We start from the raw sequence: 20,218 nt of genomic DNA on the forward strand, positions 1-20,218 counted from the left end.
GATTGATAATTTCTTACTCTGCGTACCATTAGTGGCTGTAGAAGTTTCGTAACTGAGCTTCGCTTGATCATCGGCCACCAACCCCATGTCTGTATTATACCACTGGGAATCTGTAATATGTGTTATTAACACAGAAGTGCCTTGCTTCTTTAAATGAGAACCACAAAATTGCTAATAGCAATGACATCTTGCTTGTGGGTTCTCACAATCACTGGGAGTTTTGTTAAAGTGTTCTCATATCCACAACCATTTTTTATTAGGTCATGGTGGTCAACCAACATCAATATCAAACTCCTCCTTATTAAGAATATCCACATCTTCTATAGCTATAAGCACTCGACTACTTGCACAAGAAGTAACTACTCTAAATGTGGGTCTAGGGGTGAAAGTACCTGTCAATGTAGGAATTGTAGCATCCCCTTGTGGGCGATCTTCTTGAGTAGATACAGCATCCATATCCATATCAAATGCACTTAAAAATAAAGAAACAACCAATAAAGACATGCTACGAAAAGAAAAAAAAAAACAAGAAATTTAAGAAGCAAACAAACAAGAAATTCAAGACCCCTAATTCAGAGAAAAACTTTAAAAGTTTTCAAACCCTAAAAATCAAAATTCCACATAAAGTAACAAAATTAGGCAGCCCCCAAACAACATAATGGACTGAATCATTAAATTAAATTTATAGTGAAATTATGACAACAATGATTAAAAACAAATCCTAAAAATTTTGGAACCCTAAAAATTGAAATCAACATAAATCAATCAACAATTGCAAATCAAATTAGGAGACCAAGATATACTTACGACATTGCGACTGTTAATGAGAAGTAGTCTACGGTAGGGTTTAGCTTGTGACGTCATCACGGCAATGGCAATAAGGTGTGGCATGGCTGACGGGCAGAGAGAAATAAAGATGGGAGAATATTCACAAAAGAGTGAAAGGGAGAAGGGGGATCCTGCGTTTTGGAAACATGATGTACACAAAATGATGTTGTTCCACTTGAACGTGTGAAATGGAACGATGTTGTTTAGTTAACTTAGTTTCAAGCTATCAGATGCAAAAAGATGTTGTTTTACATCTGATATTTTTTTAAAATTGGAGTTTGGAGTTGGCGTTCGGAGCCCATATGGACTCTGACTCTAACATAAAATTTTGGAGTAAGTCTAATTCTGATTCCAAATTCTGACTACTCCAACTCAGAAGAAGTTAAAGCTGGAGTGTGCATCGGCCAGACATGGAGCCGATGAAGGTTTTGCATAGCCCTAGAGCAAGTTAGGGGATGGGTTAAATACATTTTCAACTTATTATTTTTAGAGTCTATGTTTTCACGGGACCAAAGATGTCACGCGGTTAGCTCAAATTTTCAACTATTATTTTATTTTTGTTAAGCTAAAAATTATGTGCTATTTATTATTAGAGATGTAGATTAGATGATGCTCCTTTTGTATCATATTTTTAAAATAATTATTATTATTTAATGATGAAAAATGATTTATACAATTTTAGGATATGCAAACCTTGTGCAGTCCCATTAAAAGAAGTAGACAAATTTGAGATCTATATAAAAAAAAATATAGGTGGGCTTCACTATTTTTAAGGTGAGTGTACAGAACTTGCACACCTTCAAATGTATCTTGCATTACTTGTAGTAATATAACCATCAATTAAAATTCTCACCCCCATTTTAATAATTTTGTAGTTGATAGTTGGGCACTTTGGAGTGCAGAATGCCTACTTACCATGGTCATTAAACGAAGTGATAAAATGCATAGAAAAATGATAGGTACAACGACAAATTATACCTATCATTTGTACCGAATTGTGTGTGTTTTTTTTTTCTATTTTTCTATTTTATTTTTATTTTGTAGTATTCTTTCTCTAAATACACAAAAAATTTCTTTAAGAAAACACAATGCACTTGTCGTACCCAATTCGGTACCAACTTTCTCGGTGTGAGTAGCACTCCCCAAATGCATAACGTACAAGAGACTCAATGGCTAAGTGTGTGTTTGGAAGAGAGTATTTTTAGTTTACAATAAAGTAATCTTTAATTTACATTAAAAGTTTTTCTCCTATTTTCATAAACATAAGTTAAGTGTGATATCTCATGATTACGTAGATCCACATCAGGGGTAGCACTCTCTTGAACTTCAGAAAATATAGGAATTCAAGAGGAGTAGGGCAGAGGGTTTTAGTTGCCAAAATTAGTTAGATGACAGGTATGAAAAAAAGCATCTACAATAAACTGATTAGCTAAGAATCCAAGCAAGAAATGTGTTAAATTTAATTAAGTAAACAAATGCTAAAAAACTATAATATGCATGTCTATAATAGTCAAACAATAACTCATGTCAAAGTGAAAACCAAAGTCTAGTAGGAGACAATTGAACAATAAAAATAGTTAACACGTGCAAGCAAGGAAAATAGTTCGAGAGCATACACCACATAAATGTTTTAGTCCAACCTTTTGAGGGTGTAAAAGGACCCACTAAAACTGTAAATAGTACTACTCGATCTTGTACTTGGCAACTGACACGTGAAATATGAAAAGACGAAATGGGAAGTAGGATGCTCGCAAGAGAAGCAAAGTGCTCGAGACTTCATCGAGTAGCAATGGTGGAAAGTGCTTGCAACTCGGTGAGTGCAACAGAAGATTAAGGGCATGTTTGGATTTATTTTTAAATATTATTCAAATACAAAATATTTTATAATTTTAAATTTGCCATATTTTCATCTAATACCTAATCATTATTTAAATATAAAAGTTTCTATGATAAATGGGCACAATATATTTTATTCCCAATCTTACGTACGAGTAAACGACAAAATCACACAGTCATGTGCCTTGAAAGTTAGGTAACCAAAGTCAGCAAACAGGTTCAAAGAGTCGTGAGGAATTGTGCGTAACATGCAACTTCATCAGCTAGAATGTTGATTGGAGGAGCCAAAGTTGTGATCATCTCATTTTTATCAGAGAATTCAATCAACTTTTATGCAGCTAATATTAATAAAAGATGATGAATTCATATTTCGATCCAAATCCAAGACTTAGTACATATTGAAATATAATATAAATAATAAAATTTATTTCATTTCATTAGCTTAAAATTTTGAGATAAATTGTAATTTTACGTGTGATTTTATATAATATTAGCGTAGAAACATGACTATCTTTCATTCTATTAATTGAATATTTCTAAAATACATGTAATAAATTATATAACAAATGATGATTTGAACGACGATTAAGCCACCACGGGTAACAGCAACTGCAACTACAACATCAACCTTACTTCCAGGAAGCCACCAGCTTGGAAAAGGCAGTGAAGGACGACCCACCTTTGGTCCAAGCCGCCGTAGCCATCACTCTCATATCTAGACTTCGCTCTCTTAGAACTTTCCCTTCCTCCAATTCCATCACTTGTCTCACCTTCTTTTCCACCTCCTCTGCACTCACCAATAACACTTCTTCTTTATCTCCTTCCTTGGAATTATATGTCGCCGTATTAATGGGTATTGCCAACTTCATTTCCTCCACCAAAACCACAGCATTCAAATGCTGCTCGGCGTACAATGGCCACGCCACCATTGGCACGCCATAGCTCACTGCTTCTAGCACCGAGTTCCACCCACAGTGCGTCACGAACGCACCTACCGATTCGTGTCTCAGAATCGCATTCTGTGGAGCCCAAGACTTCACCACAAAAGCCCTTTCTTTCTTCCTTTCCAGAAACCCTTTTGGCAATAGGACCTCCAAGTCTGGTTCAGTAATTGAACCCTGATCAGGACTCTTGACTACCCACAAGAATCTCTGATTGCTCATCTCCAACCCATAAGCCATCCTTTCAAGTTGTGCTTCAGAAAATTTCCCTCTACTACCAAAGCACAGGAACACAACGCTTCTTATCGACTGTCCATCTAACCATGCCAAACATTCGGATGATGCATCGTAGGAGGTCCCAGCTCGATCTTTGGCATCCGTGATCAATGGCCCAATACAGTGTAGCGGCGCCAGAACTACGTCTTTTGGGAAACAAGCACCATCGGCAATGGCTTTGATTGCATGCGGCTCAAGTGAATCAAAGGTGTTTACTATGATCCCTTTCAACTTGGGTAGGCGAGAGCCAAGATCAAGGAAGTAATGGTAACCGGGGTCCTCCCTGTGGAGCATAGGTTGAGGCATCTGTGAGGCTTTGATGGGAGGTAACCCAGGAATGTCCAGGAGGGTTTCATTGAGTTCCTTGAAGCTTTTGGAGGTTTGGTTGTGGATGGTGGGCAAGTGGAGAAGGAAACTAAGAGCAGAGGCACAAGAGGTGAAGTAGAAGTAAATTGGGATGTGAATTAGGTCGTAATCAGAGAAGGGGTTCAAAGAGGTTACGATAGCAAGGACGGAAGAGGAGAGAGATATGGTGCGGAGGGCATCGAGGACGGGAGGAACGTTGAGGCGGATGGACTGGAATGCCAAGGCTGCTCTTTGTTGGGTTTCATGGAGGTCTTGGTTGGGTGGTGGTGGTGGTGCGGGAGGGTGGATTGAGGGGAGGGAGAAGAAGGAGATGGAAAGATTTGTGTTGGAGATGAGATCGATGTAGGAAGAAGTGGTGGATGTTTCTGAAGGTGTGGATGCAACTAGGATTGTTATGGAGAAGTCTGGGTGGTGTTGTATGATTTGCTTCCCCAGTTCTACCAAGGAGACCATGTGGGGGAAGCCAGGAGCAGGATACAATACTAGAGTTTCCTTCATTTTTCTGTCTGAGAGAGAGAGGGAGAGTCGACGAGAGAGAAGAATCGATTTCTAAAGAAGTAGAGAGGTATCGAGTGGCATTTTTTAACATATCATGACACGTACTTATCTACTTATAAATTTATAAAGATAATTTTAGATGAGATATAGAAGTAGAATAAAATATTATTTAAATATTATTTATTAATATTATTATTATTTTAAAATTTTAAAAAATTAAATTATTTATTAAATTTTATATAAAAATTTAAAAAAATTATAATAATTAAATGAGATTAAATACTCATACTATCCAAATAAGGCCTAACATTTTTGCTTCATAGCCTTCCTACATCTACCGAGGATGTAGCATGAGAGTCGTCAAAAGAGTAAACAATTTTTTTTATATTTTTTTCATTCGTTTTTTATATTCTTAAATATTTAAAAAAAAAAATCACACCACTAAAACATATTTATTTAATTATTAAGTAAAAATAATAATAATAATTTATCGAGACCCAAATGCCATTAGGCCTCATTTTTCTTTCATTATGGGACAAATAAAACCATTTTTTATTGTTTCTACCTACAAAAACTGCTTCAATATAAAAAAAAAAGTCTCTCTCTCTCTCTCTCTCTCTCTCTCTCTCTCTCTCTCTCTCTCTCTCTCTCTCTCTCTCTCTCTCTCTCTCTCTCTCTCTCTCTCTCTCGTTTTTGTGGACCTTTGACCCAATCAAAAGCACCTAATCCTAGCTAGAAACCGAGATTGAAGATGCGTATCTTGCTCTTAGCTGATTGTGGATAGGTGGCTGATAATCGACTCTGGCTACATCGTCGTGATTTCTTTAGTTGGTAGATGCGTGTTGATTTGTGATCATTTTTATATGATAGCAACTATCGTTTCATTTAGTTTGTGATATTAATAGGCTCACAATTCCTACAGCACCCCTAGTTGGTTTGCAGGAAATTCGGACAGGGGTGTAGGAGAAAGGGGGGCTGTAGGCTCCATCTTCTTGGGGGCGAGTGCCCAGAGTCACTCGAGAAGTGGGGTTGTAACCTCCTCTTATGCAATCCAGTCCGACTTACTTACCATTCAAACAGGGGAATGCAAAGGATTCATAATTCTGCTCTAGTGAAAAGAAGACCAAAAGCTTTCTATTTATAGTGCCAAAAATAAACATGGGACATAAGAAGTCATAATGCATAGTCTTTAAGTTCTTTTAAAATGCAATAAAATTTACGAATCTATTGATTATAAAATTAAAAATGCACAAGTTGAAGATAAGAAAGCAAAACTAAAAGATCATTAGTTTTACATAAGAACTACCAATTTAAATCAATAATTTAGTTTGATGTATTATTTACTTTATTGTTTAATAAGAACATAATTTGAGACTTAAAGAGTAGATGATGTGACTTCACAAGAACAAAACTCTGTACTCTAGTTATATAGTATATAGTAGGGGTGGGTTGCGGGGCGGATCACCTCGTCTGGCAACACGAGGGCGGGGTTTTCCCCGCTCATATATGGGGTGGTCCCCTACCCCGCCCCGTATATATATATTAAAAAAAAACTCAAGTGACCATGACACTTCAGTTTTTTTTTTGTTTTTTTTTTTTTTTTTTTAAGGAAAGTAAACCCTTACTTTTAACCTAAAACTAAACCCCCCCTCCCCCGGGATCAGATACAACCAGCACAGACCCCCCCCCACCCAACTGTGTAAACTTCCCCCCCCCCCCCCCCCCCCCCCCGGGGCCGTCGAACAGATCTGGCCAGCTACCCAGTGCACCACCTCTTCGCTGTTCCTCCCATCGCCACTGTAGCTACCTCCTCGAGTCTCGCTGACCAGTAAGTTTGTCTCTCTCTTTTTTTTCTTTTTTTTTTTAAATTTAAATTTTTATGGAATTAAGTGGAGGATGGGATTAATAGAGATGGAGGATGGGATTGTGAATTGTGTGCTGTAGAGAATTGAATGTGCATGTGTGTGATGAGTGATCAGATTGAATGTGTGAATTGGATCCGATTGAATGTGTTTTGATTTTGTGTAAATTTGTTTTTATAAAATCCTTTTGGTTTGATTTTTATGGTTGGATTTTACTATAAATTTAATTTAATTATTGAGTTCATTTTGTTATTTGAGGGTTGTCTAATTTTTTTTACCCTATTAATTGCATTTTTAGGTAAAAAAATTATTGTAAATTTAAATTATTCATGTTTGCATGTATGAAGCTGCGAAAGTTATTTTACAAACTTCAAACACAAGTGATTATGAATTTATATATATAATTATTTATATATATTCCTCACGCCGGTTGTTTGTATATTTAAATTAATTAATTCTTGGTATTATTTGTTTATTACATATAAAAATTAGTGGAGAGGTGGGAGTGAGGAAGATATATATATATATATATATATATATATATGTATATATACTTTAATTTTTCCAGCTAGTATTGCACAAAAAAATTTGGAAGACAACAAAGAAGGACGTGGAAAGTGAAAGCAACCTACTCCAACTACATTTCTTTTATTAAGTAATTTGGATTTCTTTGCTTGTTCTTCTTTTTGTAGATTTGATTCCACGACCTGTTCCGGATTTATTCAACAAAATCCAAATTCAATACGTTTATTAAATTACTGTTCTTCATTACAAAATAAGGTCGGTTATTTAATGTGTCTATCTTTATGCCCAAGAGTTATTGTCTGAATTGTAAGAAATGTAAATACTCATATTTACATATATTTTATAGTAGTACTCGGTACTTTCATATATAATATTTCCATTTAAGAATTAACATAAGTGTTGACATGCCTATCTCATAATTTTTCAGTTTCTTCTGTGTTATTAATTTTTTTTTATTATTCATTTTGTTTCTTTACTTGTTAAATTTATAGATGTTTTTCCGTTTTGAAGTCTTATTTGTTTTTTTATGTTTTTATATATATATTTTTTGTTTATTTACAGCTTTTCCTTTTACTTTTTTTTAATAATATTTTTACTATTTAGTTTAGTTTCATGACTTTTATAATCTAAAGATTTTAAAGCTTATTGCATTTATTCAATCATTTATATTTTATTTCTATTTTTCTATTAGAACATTCTCATCCGAGAGCTGAGTATATGAGTTCTTTGGCTAAAATTAAAAATTTTACTTTTGACAAAATGGCTCTACTTTTTGCTAAAATTTAAACATTTGAACAATATATCAAACAATATTCGTTCTTTGGTTGGATGTTAATACTTTTCATGTTTGCTATAATTTCAGATTTATTGTTTGCTTGAGTTAATGGAAATGCTAACAGATTCTAGTGCGAACTCCCCTATTGAGGGTACCCCTGCCTCTACTGTGTCTACCCCTACCCCTATTGAGGATACCCCTACCTCTACCCCTACCCCTACCCCTTGCCCCACCCCCAAGCCTAACAAAAAACCTGCTTCCATAGTTTAGTCTCACTCCACCAAACTAAAGGGTGGTGATTCTAATAACCCTCAAGTCAAATGTAATCATTGCGGTAAAATTTATGGATGCAACTATAGGAGACATGGTACCTTGCAATTAAAGGTGCACTTAAAAGAGCAATGTAAAAAAAGTCCAATTCTAAAATCTTTGAAAGAGAAGAGTCAATCTAGACTAAAAATTGGATTTAAAAAAATGGAGGATGGGAGTATTTGGGATATTGAGTTGAAGGGGTACACGGCGTGGAATCCTAAGGAGTGTAGGATACACCTAGCCTGTATGGTCATCATGGATGAGCTACCTTTTCAAATTGTGGATGAGGAAGGGTTCCAAGCATTTTGTCACTATATGGAACCAAGGTTTTAACTTCCTTCTCGTCATACAGTGGCAAAAGATGTAAAAAAATATTATCGATCTGAAAAAGAGAAGTTGAGGGGTTTCTTGGCGGGTCAGTTTGTTTGCCTCACCACTGATTGTTAGACGTCGGTCCATAATTTTAATTATATGTCTTTGACTTGTCATTTTGTTGATGACAATTGGACATTGCATAAGAAAATTCTCAAATTGTTTCAAATTACCGATCACAAGGGTGAGACGATTGGAGGGCCTTGGAGGCTGCTATAAAAGAGTGGGGGTTGACACGCGTTGTGACATGCACAGTTGATAATGCATCGTCTAACGATACCGCATTGGGATATCTTAAGACTTTTCTTAGAGAGGCAAATAAGATAATCTTGGATGGTGAGTATTTGCATGTGAGATGTGCGGCACATATTCTTAATCTTATTGTCAGTAACGGTATAGAAAAATCTTCATGACTCTATTGCTCGGGCCAGGACTCCTGTGAGATGGGTGAGATCTTCTCTTGCAAGATTAGAGAAATTCAAAGTTGTTGCGCGGTCTGCAGGCATAACATCAAAAAAGGGGTTTTGTACTGATTTGACTACGCGACATTTTTTATGTTGAAGGAACCCAAGAGTATAAGTTGGCATTTGCCTTATTGGGTGAGGAAGACGTCCAATATGTAAAATATTTTGAAGATCAAGCGGGATTGGGGAAGCCTATGATTGAGGACTGGGATGTTGTATCTACTTTCGTAGATTTTCTAAGGCTTTTCTACGAGATTACCACAATTTTATCTGGTTCTTTGTATCCTACATCCCATCATTTTGTCAACAAATATGTAAGGTAAAAGAAGAATTAGATGAGATTATTGCGAGCGATCACACTAGGTTGCGGGAGATGGCATTGTTCATGAGGGCGAAGTACGACAAGTATTGGGGGGAGATTTCGATAAGGCTAATATGTTGTTATATGTAGCTGTTGCCATTGACTCACAGTTTAAGGTGGATGGCATGGTATATGGATTGGGTATTGCCTACAGGCAAGTATGGGCGAAGCATATTGCATCAAGTGTTAGGAAAACCCTTGATAGATTATTTGATGAGTTTACCATCTTGCGGGGTGGTAATATTACAGCACCTACTCCTATCCCCCCACCAGTTCCAGATGCCAGGGTTGAGAAAAAACGTAGAATGGACTGAGGTGATAGGATGGAAGGGAACCCATTAATGAGGAGTACTACAGAGGCTAAGTCAGAGATAGACAGATATTTTGGTCTAAATCTTAAACCATATGTACAAGACTTTGATATCTTAGCTTGGTGGAAGGTACATGCCCCCAAGTATCCCGTCCTTGCACAAATAGCCCGCAGTATTTTGACCATTCATATTAGCACCGTAGCCTTGGAGTCAGCCTTTAACACTGGAAGGGTCGTATTGAATCCATTCCGGAGCTCATTAGATCTTGTCACTGTTGAGGCTTTGATTTGCACCTCAAATTGGATCACAGGGAATCCAATTCAAGTTTCGGATGTTATTAATTATGATCATGTCAATGCCAAGGAGGAGGGTGATGATGCACCTGGATCTGGTAATGTCACATGTATTCAATTATCTTATTTTTATTTATTTATTTAAAATTAATTGGTATTAATTTCAAATTTAATTGTTGTAGTGATACTTGGGACTGTGTCTACAGCTACCTCCGTTGCAATATGACTTCTTTTATATTAGACTCTAGACCCACCATTGCTCATGGTTTGCAAAATTAATCCCTTAATTTATAAGTTAAAACTTTATATTAATAGTTCTAATTCGTTTTATTTTTAACTTATTATTATTGCAGGATTTATGATCTTGACTTTGTCTGCCCATATCTCGACACAATGGAACGTCTCAGTGAACTCATCGCCACCCAAAATTGATCAAACTTCCTAATGTTATGATTTTGTTAATTTATAATTAGTTTCAATGTTAATCATTAATGGTACAATTTGTAGTATTTATTATTTTTATGTCTTTATAATTTTGTAATTGTTTATTAGTTGACATGATTTTGTAATTTCTATCATTGTAATTTTGTAATAGCTTAATGCATGCCTTAGTTACTTAGTAATTAATAGGCTAATAGTATTAGGTTGACCGTTGAAGTTTTTGAAGTTGGAATTTAGTAATTAGTATTTGTATTCCTAATTTTTTTTTTCAGTTTTTTTTTTAATATATAAATATAGTTGTAGTTAAAATTTTAGTCTAAAAACAGGCTTGGATTGTGTTTCTAGGTCATTCTGAGCCCAAAAAACTTATTTGGGTTCAAAATGGCCCAAATAATCTCAATGGGCCAAGGGCCCAATTACAAAGCCGGGGGGCGGACGGGGGCAAGTCCACCCCCACACCCCCGTTACCGGATGGGGTACCCTGCCCCGTCTATGCAGGGGGTGGCGGTTAGCACCCCTACTATATAGATAGATGTTACCAAAGTTAGTTTTAGTTGTTCTTTGAATGATCATGTCATGTGCTATCGTTTCCTTGCTTTTCTAGGTTTCAGCTCCAATCTCTCCCTCTCTCTCTCTACCAATTCATCAATTCTTGCAATCCAGAAGAAGCAGGCAAAAGGACCGAAAAATAAGTACACAACAGTGAGTAACCATGATTTAGTAACATTCGCCACTTCAAAATTTGTGGGTCAAGCATAATCACGTGCTTGTCTACAAAAAGGAATGAGTTAAGAAAAACTTCTCCATCCATTTTCATTCTCATGACCCTACGCCAACACTCACTGGACCCCAACAAACAAATTCTCGCTGAAGAAATTTATGAGCAGGCGGTCTGATTCATCCAAAATAAATCCTATCCTACAATGAGCTATAATTTTGAGTATAAGACCTACACTAAATGAATGTAACATAATCCCCAATACAGAACACTAGCCCAATTAGTCTTCCTTCCACTTGTTGACATACCTGAGGAAAGATTTAGCAGGATTTTGCCTAGGCGGAGCTCGTACACGAGTAGATCTTCGAAGCACAGCCTCCTCCAATGCAATCTTGTGAGCCATGTCCTTTGATCTCTTTTGGAGCTCCGCACTATAAAAAATAGTTGCATCATTTCAACAATCAGAGCATCAAGGGATAAGTCCTGGAAGTATAACAGTGTAACATCTAGACCCAAATTTCATAGGCTTTATAAGTTTGGACCATGGGTAGAATTTTGTTAAGGCTGGAAGGAAGATTATTTTATTGGGTCCATTAGCCCATTCGTATTATTTGAGGATCGAATACTGAGGAGATATGATTGGATATGAAATTATGGACCTAGATGCAAAATGGAGTACGTTTGGCCCATTAGGTCCATATATGGATGGATAAGCCCAAGTATTTTCTAGCCAAAGCCCATATGATTTTTGGCTGTTGAATTCGTAACAATTGGAAATCAACCCCCTTTATGACTCCTAAAAAATAGCAACATATTTACCCGAGAACTCCTAGGCATTAGGATTCTTAGAAACCCTTTTCAAAACAAACTAAGTTAATTCGTATAGCCCTATTATTAGGTTTTTCAGGTCTCATTAAAATGACTATGGCTTGAAAACTACAAAAAACAGAGGCTGCTGTGAGTCTAGAAAGTTTTTTTTATTTTTTTTTAATGTCGGGGAACCTCTCCAAGGTAGGGCCCTTTGGACCCACCCCTGTAGAGTGAACCCCGGTCCCATGCACCGCACCTTTGGAAGAATAAAATGCCAAAATAGCTCATGCCTACACCAGTCATTGCAGAAAATACTTTATTCTTGAAGAAGACCAATCCCTAACCTAAGATAACTGCTGTAATTTCAGGAGATTAAAACAAATAACCAGCCTCACCCTATCAAGTCCAACCCTTTTCCAATGTGATTATCGACGCATTTGCGATCAATAAAAGAAAAGAAGTAAGTAATATGATCATACCCTTACATGAACGGTAAACAATAATTTTTTTAAAGTACTATATAAGTATGATCTTTTATTGAAAGCTCATTTTTACTAACCCAAGTATGATATGATGAAATGATGAAATTGGGTTTCAATGTTGTTTATTATATGTTTTACATGCATCGTGATATGTTTACATTTATGATTACAATAAACTATGTCATTATGTGTTCTACGTGCATCATGATAAGAAAGATAAAAGACAAGTTATGAAAGAAGCTTTAAGGCCCCATTTGGTTTCACAGATGGTCTCAACCCATCACATCTTATCTCATCTCAACATCCAAACACCATTCAAACACAAACACTTTTCAATTTCAAATTTTCAACTTTTTCATCTAATCATTACCTAATCATTACAACTATTCCAAACAAAACAAAAATAACAATTCAACTTTTTCAAATCTAAAAAAGAAAATTCTATTAAAAAATTATATTCTAACAATATTAACTTTTTAATATTTTTATTTAACTTTTTCTCTCTCATTTCCCAAAATCTCATAAAACATCTTAACTCAAACCATTTCACTGCTATTCACATATTTTTCATCTCATCTCTTCTTATCTGTGTAACCAAACGAGGACTTAGGAATGATAATAAGAGATGTATGGTACCAATGCAATTATGGGTGGATACGCAAACCATAGACATGTGCTTGGTCCACCATAGTATATTATGATAAGTTAAACGGTTCCCCTTGTGGCCACAGGCAATGGAATTGGTGCACAACCCTGCACACAGGGGTTAAGGTGTGTTGGCCATTAAAGAAAGGGAAAGATAAGTTTGTGTTGAAGTATATGGCTCATACGCTGAAAGTATGGGGGGTATTTTTTGTAATTTTCTTAAATACGTCCATACATCTAGAGTTAGTATAAATACACATTATATAACCCTAATTGACTGATAGTGAATTCCGTGCTGCTCACTCCCTGTGGATGTAGGCATATTGCCGAACCACGTTAAACCTCTATGTCGATTTCTATTTTTCTCTTTTGATCATTCTGTACAATTCATTGGCAATTGCCGCAAATTTCACAACAGTTTGCATGGTACATTTTACTTGTTTATGTTAGTATAAGTATTAAGTATGCATGCTTTGAAAAAAACCCTATGCTTTATTATGTTTACTATATAATGTACTAGTTATTAAGTATTCAACTCATTTTAGTTGGTTGTTTTTTTTTTATGTTTTTAAAATGTCTAAGTAAAGATTACAAGCTAATAGCCAAGCATAGGTCATGTGTGAAGGGAATTTCAGACTTAGTTAAAAAGTGTCTTCTTGTCTTCTTTTCATTAAAAGATATTTTTGTAATTTTTTTGGGAATTTATTTTTGATAAATTAGGTATATTTATTATGTTGGATCTCTTTACCAGGCACAATTACAAAAGCACGTAACAATCCTAACCTACAGGAAGGAGGTGTTACAAACTGACTACCATGTAAACCTCCCCATGAAAACATGAAACCGAAATTGTAGCTTTATATTAATAACTACTGCAAAAAGTTCACCCACCCTCCGTGGAAACAAAGTTTTGAATTCAGCAGAAGGTTCTTTTTATTTTCATTGAGATTAATACCAGCTGGCTAGTGTTACTTCAGCCATAATAAAAAGGTAGGGGGTCCCTGAATGTCTTTAGATATGATAAGCCCAGAAATTGAGGAACATGCTACATGCACAGACATGCATATAGATGTACAGGCCAACATGCACAAATCACGTGTGTAGTTGTATGCACACCACAATTGGCCATATAACTACAGCTTATGCAAAAGAGAGAAACAACAAAGAGCAGAGGTGATCTTTAATAAGCAGAAAAAAGAAATGATGATTCCAATGAAGTATAGAAGATAAGAAAATGGTGAAGGATTAACTCACCATATTCTGCTAAAGAATTTTTCCAGATGCTTCTTCAGTTCCCTCTCCCTCTCACCCTTGATATTCAGTGAACCCATCAAGGCATCCAGCTGATCAAGAATGTCAAATCGAATAAAAAAAATTGTGATTCTAATAAAATTTAATTTCTTGTCCTTTTTTTCTTCAGCCCCTTGACATATATATAAACTAGCTAAGCAGACTTATTACCTCTTCCTTGCTACTGTAGTATCCCCACTCCTTGGAGTCAGAACTCTCAAAAAATATCCTCCCATCACGTCGAAACCACCAATACCTGTTATAAAATCTGTCTCTGCCCAAGGGGTTGGTGCGTATCACTCGTTTCTCCATCTCCCGTTCATAATACTCTTTCTGAGTTAGGATCAATGACAAGAAAACATGAATAAAAAAACACAATAAATGAACACAGACAAGCACAAAGAAAAACATGACATGAGAGGAGAGTAAGGAGATTGATTTTAACCCTCTGTTCTTTACTCCTTTTCTTAGTTGCTTCCCTTTTATCATCCTTCAAAATTTCCAAACCTTCCTTCCTAGATGAATCTTTGCCCTTATCTGATGGGAGGTCCATATCAGAATTCTGCCTTTTGGCCTTCTTCTTTGATGTGGTGATCATGAGCTTGCTCTCACTGAAAAGATCAGTAAATAAATAATGAGCCACACATAAAAGAAAAAATTATGAAATGTACTTTAATTAGTAAAAGAAAGAATCAAGACCAATTCCTTGATGCCTTGCCCTGGTGAGAAGAAAGGACCTCCCCATTTCTTCTCTTTTCCATGTGACCATTCTGTTTACTGTGCTTATCATTTGCTGTTACACCTTCTCTGCTCTCCACACACTGTTGATCAGTTGCCCCATTGGCATCAAACTCAGCCTTCAACTGTTCCTTCTCCTCTCTTTTCCTTCTGGCTTCTTCTAATGCTTCCCCCCTTCTTGTGGCGCCAAGTTCCTGCCGCTGTTCGATAACCTCATCCAACTTCTCCTTAAAAATATCTGTTTGAAGCACTTGATCAACCAATTCTCGTAAGATTCCCAATTTAGCATGAGCATCCAAAAGACCATAATGACCCCTCTTAACAGTTGCCATGCAAGTGCATAACTCAGGAAGTTTTGTCATTTCCAAAAAATCGCATAAATATTCTGTCCAATTGATCATTGTGATCTGAAATGGAAAGGATAAATCAGAATGGAAAGGATAAATCAGGACATGCCAAGCATCAAAATGCGGCAAAAGCAACAGCAGTTACATACATGATGCAGATGGAACAAAAACTCTAGCTTGGTTAAACACACCATGCCCCATAAAAGAAACAAAAGATAGAAAAATAAAGTACAACTTGCATGAAAACCTTTAATTTTCGATTTCTTTTCTGTACAGCCAATAGATATTCGCCATTGTCTTCTATGAGCAATCGAAGAAGAGCTGCATGAGATTCCACAAGGAGAACTGGACTGCCATCCTTGTGGCAGATAGCATTTCCAAAATCTTCTAGGGAGAATGGCCACAAGTGCAACAGCCCACTAAATGATGAACAAAAATCCCAAACCATTAGAAGATTCCCAACACAATCCATTGGAACATTGAAGTCCCTTGACGGAGAAGGATGGTCAGTGAAAACTGGATCTTCTGGACCAGGCTGCACTAACAGGTCATCAATTGGATATTTGATAGGCTCTTCCAACGGTTGATCGTCTTCTATAAATTCAAGAAAGCAATAAATACAAGATGAAATAAAAATTATCAGACTTGTGACCACACAAGTTACATGGTATGAAAAATCTCATGCACAAGAATAGAATTTTCCTGGATGGTACAATTGCGATACACTGATACTGTATTCTGCCACAAGCAACAATGTAACCAACCATATGCAAGCTTAAAAAGAGAAAAATAGACCCACGATAAGGCAACTTCAATGCTTGCTTATACCTTTCTTAGTCTTCATTACTGTTCCATCAAATAGCCTCTTTTTATTTTCTCCAGATTCTTTTTTCATTTCCTGAATATGGTAAATATGAGATAAACAATGACATCATGACTATTACGAGAGAGAGAGAGAGAGAGAGAGAGAGAGAGAGAGAGAGAGAGAGAGAGAGAGAGAGAGCTATAAATAACTACCATGCCACTCTTTCTATCTTCCTCATTTTTCCTTCGTTTCTTATAGCAGACTACTTGTCCATCCTTAAAGAAAACTTGGCTCCTTAACTCTTCTGGAAGATCAGTTGAAATTCCATGATGTCGTGCCAGTTTATCATGAAGGACCCAAGGAGAACTTCGGCATGTAGATTCCCGAATAAAAGACTTCAAAACAGCTCTACTAAAGGGCAACTTCCTCTGTAATAAATCTTTTCCCTTTACTGAAGAACTTTCCATAACTTTCTTATTTTTGTCAAGCCATGCCACCTCATATAGGATTCTTTCAGGAACTTCCTCCAGAACTTTTAATATTTTGCAAGGAAATAAACCATTTTCCTTCCTTCCATACACTTCAGCACCAACAAACAAGCGTTTCTGCAACTTTTCAGCTATCGTATCGGCAAGATCTTTCAGTGAAAGCATACCTGCAAAAATAAAAGATCTGGAGACTTTCAACTGCCTCAGAATGGACACCCTGGGGCAAATAACAACTTGAAAGGAACGACTGTTTTTTTTTTAAAAGTACTCATAGAGGTTATCATCAAAGAATGCAAAAAGCATAGCCCAAGTACACAGAAGGTATAACAAGGAACACCAAACAAGAAATAGGAAAAAAATGTCATGAAAACTAGAGTGCATTATATTGTTCTTTCAACTTTTCCTTGTACCTTTCAAGTTTTTTGCCAAAATTGAAAGAACAACTGTTGATCAGCGAAAACGACACTTAAAATGTTAAATCAATTCGTGATGAGCATGTCTCTAGATTCTCTTTCTTTCTTAATGTACTGTTTTTCCAATAACAATCTTAGTATTTTCCTTTTCCCAAAATATTCAGTGCATAGTTACAGCTTGAGAATTTTGATTTATGTAGTCAACATATTCACGTCTTAAGCTTGTCACTGCACGCCCAGTCACCATAAACCCCCCATTAGTGTCACATGGATTACAACAAAAGTTATGCGATAACTCTCTTTTTTTCCCCTTTTCTTTAAGCGAAAAAAATTATTATTTTTTGATAAGTAAGAAGATATTTTATTGATATAAGCGAAAAAAATTATTAGAACAAGGAAACCTTCAGTGCAAAGGAAGTACTCAATGGTTCCCTTAAATTATTACAACCTACAAATTTTGATCATTATAAAATCCAAATTCTTGTGTACTTGGGCTATGCCTAATTACATGGTTTATAATAAATTTCTTACTTATCAAAAATAAAAACCCAAAGATGCACCTGTCTGTCAGTGTGCGCGGGGGACACAAACTATAACTTCATAGCGTTCATGAACATTAGATGCCACATATAATATAGAGACACATGTCTAATCTTAAAATGTGAAGGCTCGTGAATCACTCTATTAGAGAAAAATTGAAAGTCATTAAATGCTACATTGACTGTAAAAAGTGGTGCAACTAGCAACTAATGCTAAAGTAAAAGGAAAGCTGGATAGCATGTCAACTTTTTTTGAAATAGGGGTTAGCAACTTACTGTACTGAATGACATGCAATGCAGGAGCCATAAGCTCTTTGGGGAACTGTTGGACCTTTTCTACTGCCTTCTTTTCTGACACCAAAGCCTCCTCATAAGTCAAGCTAGTTTTCCCAGTGACTTTACAAACCCAAACTCTTTGGCGATACAGGTTTATACGGTTCAAATAGTCCCTGATCTAGGTTAAGAAAAGACGACAAATGAATCTAACAGAACCATAAGACTCTATCGAGTTAAGTTTTTCATGTAATCAATGCCGAAAACAAAGAACTTAACAAGATCTTAACGAACTTGATAGGGTAGGAAATCACCCAAAAACAAAGAACTAAACAAGATCTACAAAAAAGGATACTGATAATCCCTAAATATCTCTTTCGTAAAACGAACTTGATAAACGAGCTCATTAGGCTCCAAATCCTTAGGCGGTTCTGCCAAGGAAAAAGGCTTTCTTTTCAGTAAAGGCATTGTGATAACTTAGTCCACCACCAGTAAGAACCCACCCCGCACGAGGACCCTCACGTCCTGTATCAAATGCAATGACATGGACAGTTTTAGAACAAGCTCTTAAAAAACACAATTCTCACACTTCTTACATGACAATCAGAATTACTAGAAATGCAGAAATATAGAAATTAGGCATTGTATTTGGTAACAGCATACAAAATGCACTGACTCAAATGGTACTTATACCCACTTAAGAAGAGGCTTGAAGATAAGGGCATAAGTTCAATACAGACAGGATGCATGTGTAACTTGCCAACATAAAAGAGTTTGGCGAGCATTTCTCTCCCTACTTCTAGATTACAAAAACAGCATTAACTGACATGATTCGAATTTCCTATTCCATTTTCGTTCTAAAAATTTTCATCAATCACAAAGCATAAGAACAAGAGAGAGCAACGAACCAGACACCAAGATAGGATATATTCATCTCCTACATGACACAACAAATATAATTCCAATTTGAATCATTAAGCAATCCTCTGTCATGTAAATTGGATTAAAAAACAATATGTATAATACAAAAACCCTAAATCCAAAAATGAATGACCAAATTACTTCCAGAAACACAAACTAAGAAAGAGTATCACGACATACTCCAAAAATCATGATTGTACTCAATTTCTACGATTAGAAATGTACATAGCTATAAAGATATCATAGAAAAAAAAAAACAGAAACCCTTTAGAAAAATGTTAACTTCAGCACAACAACATGATAAGAATATGCTCAATCGCACAAATTTTTTAAATGGAAACAAAAAGCAATAAGTATCTGCGTTGGCCAATTTTCAATGCTACCCAACGAAGAAAAAAGAGACCCATATCTAAGAGAACAGTCAGAAACCCTAGAACGTTCTGTGTTGTGGGATCCAATCGGAAAAGGCCGCACATCAATACAAGAGCAAAACCAATACAACAGTCAGCACCAATACCCAACAATAAGTAAAATGCCCGCTAAACTGGACAAGTACTCGAACCCATTGACAAGAAAAGCAAGCAAAAGATGGGGAGAAAACGAAAGCAACCGACAACCGTGCAAAACCTCCATTCCCGCCAGAACCAAAAAGAACGTATAGAAGTTAAAAGCAGATAGACAATATAATAATAGAGAAAAAAACCAGCGAGAGTGTGCGTGGTGTTCTTACAGTGAAAGAGCTTAGTGCTGAACGTGGGGAAGCCAAAATGCGTGTAGTTTTGGGGAGAGACGAAGGGAGAGCTCTTCTTTCGGTTGTGTATAAAATGTATTCGAGTTTTAAAGAGAGGGGAATGAAGTTTCTAACGCTTTCTTTCTCTCACTTGCTCCCTCTCTCTCTCCGCATCGTTGTGCGAGGCCCGGCATTTATAGGTACGCTGGACGCGATATTCAATTTATTACAATTGTGACCTTTGTGAAATAGCTAATTACTAAAATCAGCATAATCGTTTAAAACTTCAAGGTGATTTAAAGAGTTACATCTTAAATTATTTTATTCATCGTTTTATATTATAAACTTAAAAAAATAAAATAAAAATAAGTTTGTAGTATAAAAATGATGAGTAAACTATTTTTTACATCTATTCATAAATTTCATAAAAATAGATTTATAAATTAATATTAGAATAGATTAATAATGAAAGAGTTTTATAATCCGACAACGTTAAGTCAGGATAATTTATATTATAAGAAAAATAAGAGAAGGAAAATAGTGTAATTTAATTACTTT

General features: G+C 35.9%; 2 protein-coding genes across 3 annotated transcripts; both read right to left on the bottom strand.

Annotated features, from left to right (window-relative positions):
• Positions 1 to 3,250: 3,250 nt before the first annotated feature.
• LOC122306606 (UDP-glycosyltransferase 88B1-like) lies at positions 3,251 to 4,745 on the bottom strand. The gene has a single exon (XM_043119034.1). The coding sequence runs from the start codon at positions 4,743 to 4,745 to the stop codon at positions 3,294 to 3,296; it is 1,452 nt and encodes a 483-aa protein (XP_042974968.1). The 3' UTR covers positions 3,251 to 3,293.
• Positions 4,746 to 11,164: 6,419 nt separating this feature from the next.
• Positions 11,165 to 19,829, bottom strand: LOC122308462 (DDT domain-containing protein DDB_G0282237-like). 2 transcript variants are annotated; one of them, XM_043121800.1, is made up of 11 exons: positions 19,661 to 19,829; positions 18,365 to 18,534; positions 18,013 to 18,185; positions 16,509 to 16,951; positions 16,320 to 16,389; positions 15,739 to 16,082; positions 15,106 to 15,551; positions 14,852 to 15,017; positions 14,578 to 14,739; positions 14,371 to 14,459; positions 11,165 to 11,610 (listed from the first exon to the last, which is right to left on the bottom strand). In XM_043121800.1, the coding sequence occupies exons 2-11, from the start codon at positions 18,475 to 18,477 to the stop codon at positions 11,460 to 11,462; spliced, it is 2,157 nt and encodes a 718-aa protein (XP_042977734.1). In that variant the 5' UTR covers positions 18,478 to 18,534; positions 19,661 to 19,829; the 3' UTR covers positions 11,165 to 11,459. The 2 variants fall into 2 exon arrangements, with proteins under 2 accessions (XP_042977734.1, XP_042977733.1); XM_043121799.1 differs by having other exon boundaries at positions 15,739 to 16,085.
• Between the last annotated feature and the right edge of the window lie 389 nt (positions 19,830 to 20,218).

Source organism: Carya illinoinensis, chromosome 4 (genome assembly GCF_018687715.1).
Source record: "Carya illinoinensis cultivar Pawnee chromosome 4, C.illinoinensisPawnee_v1, whole genome shotgun sequence".
Classification (NCBI taxonomy): Eukaryota; Viridiplantae; Streptophyta; class Magnoliopsida; order Fagales; family Juglandaceae; genus Carya; species Carya illinoinensis.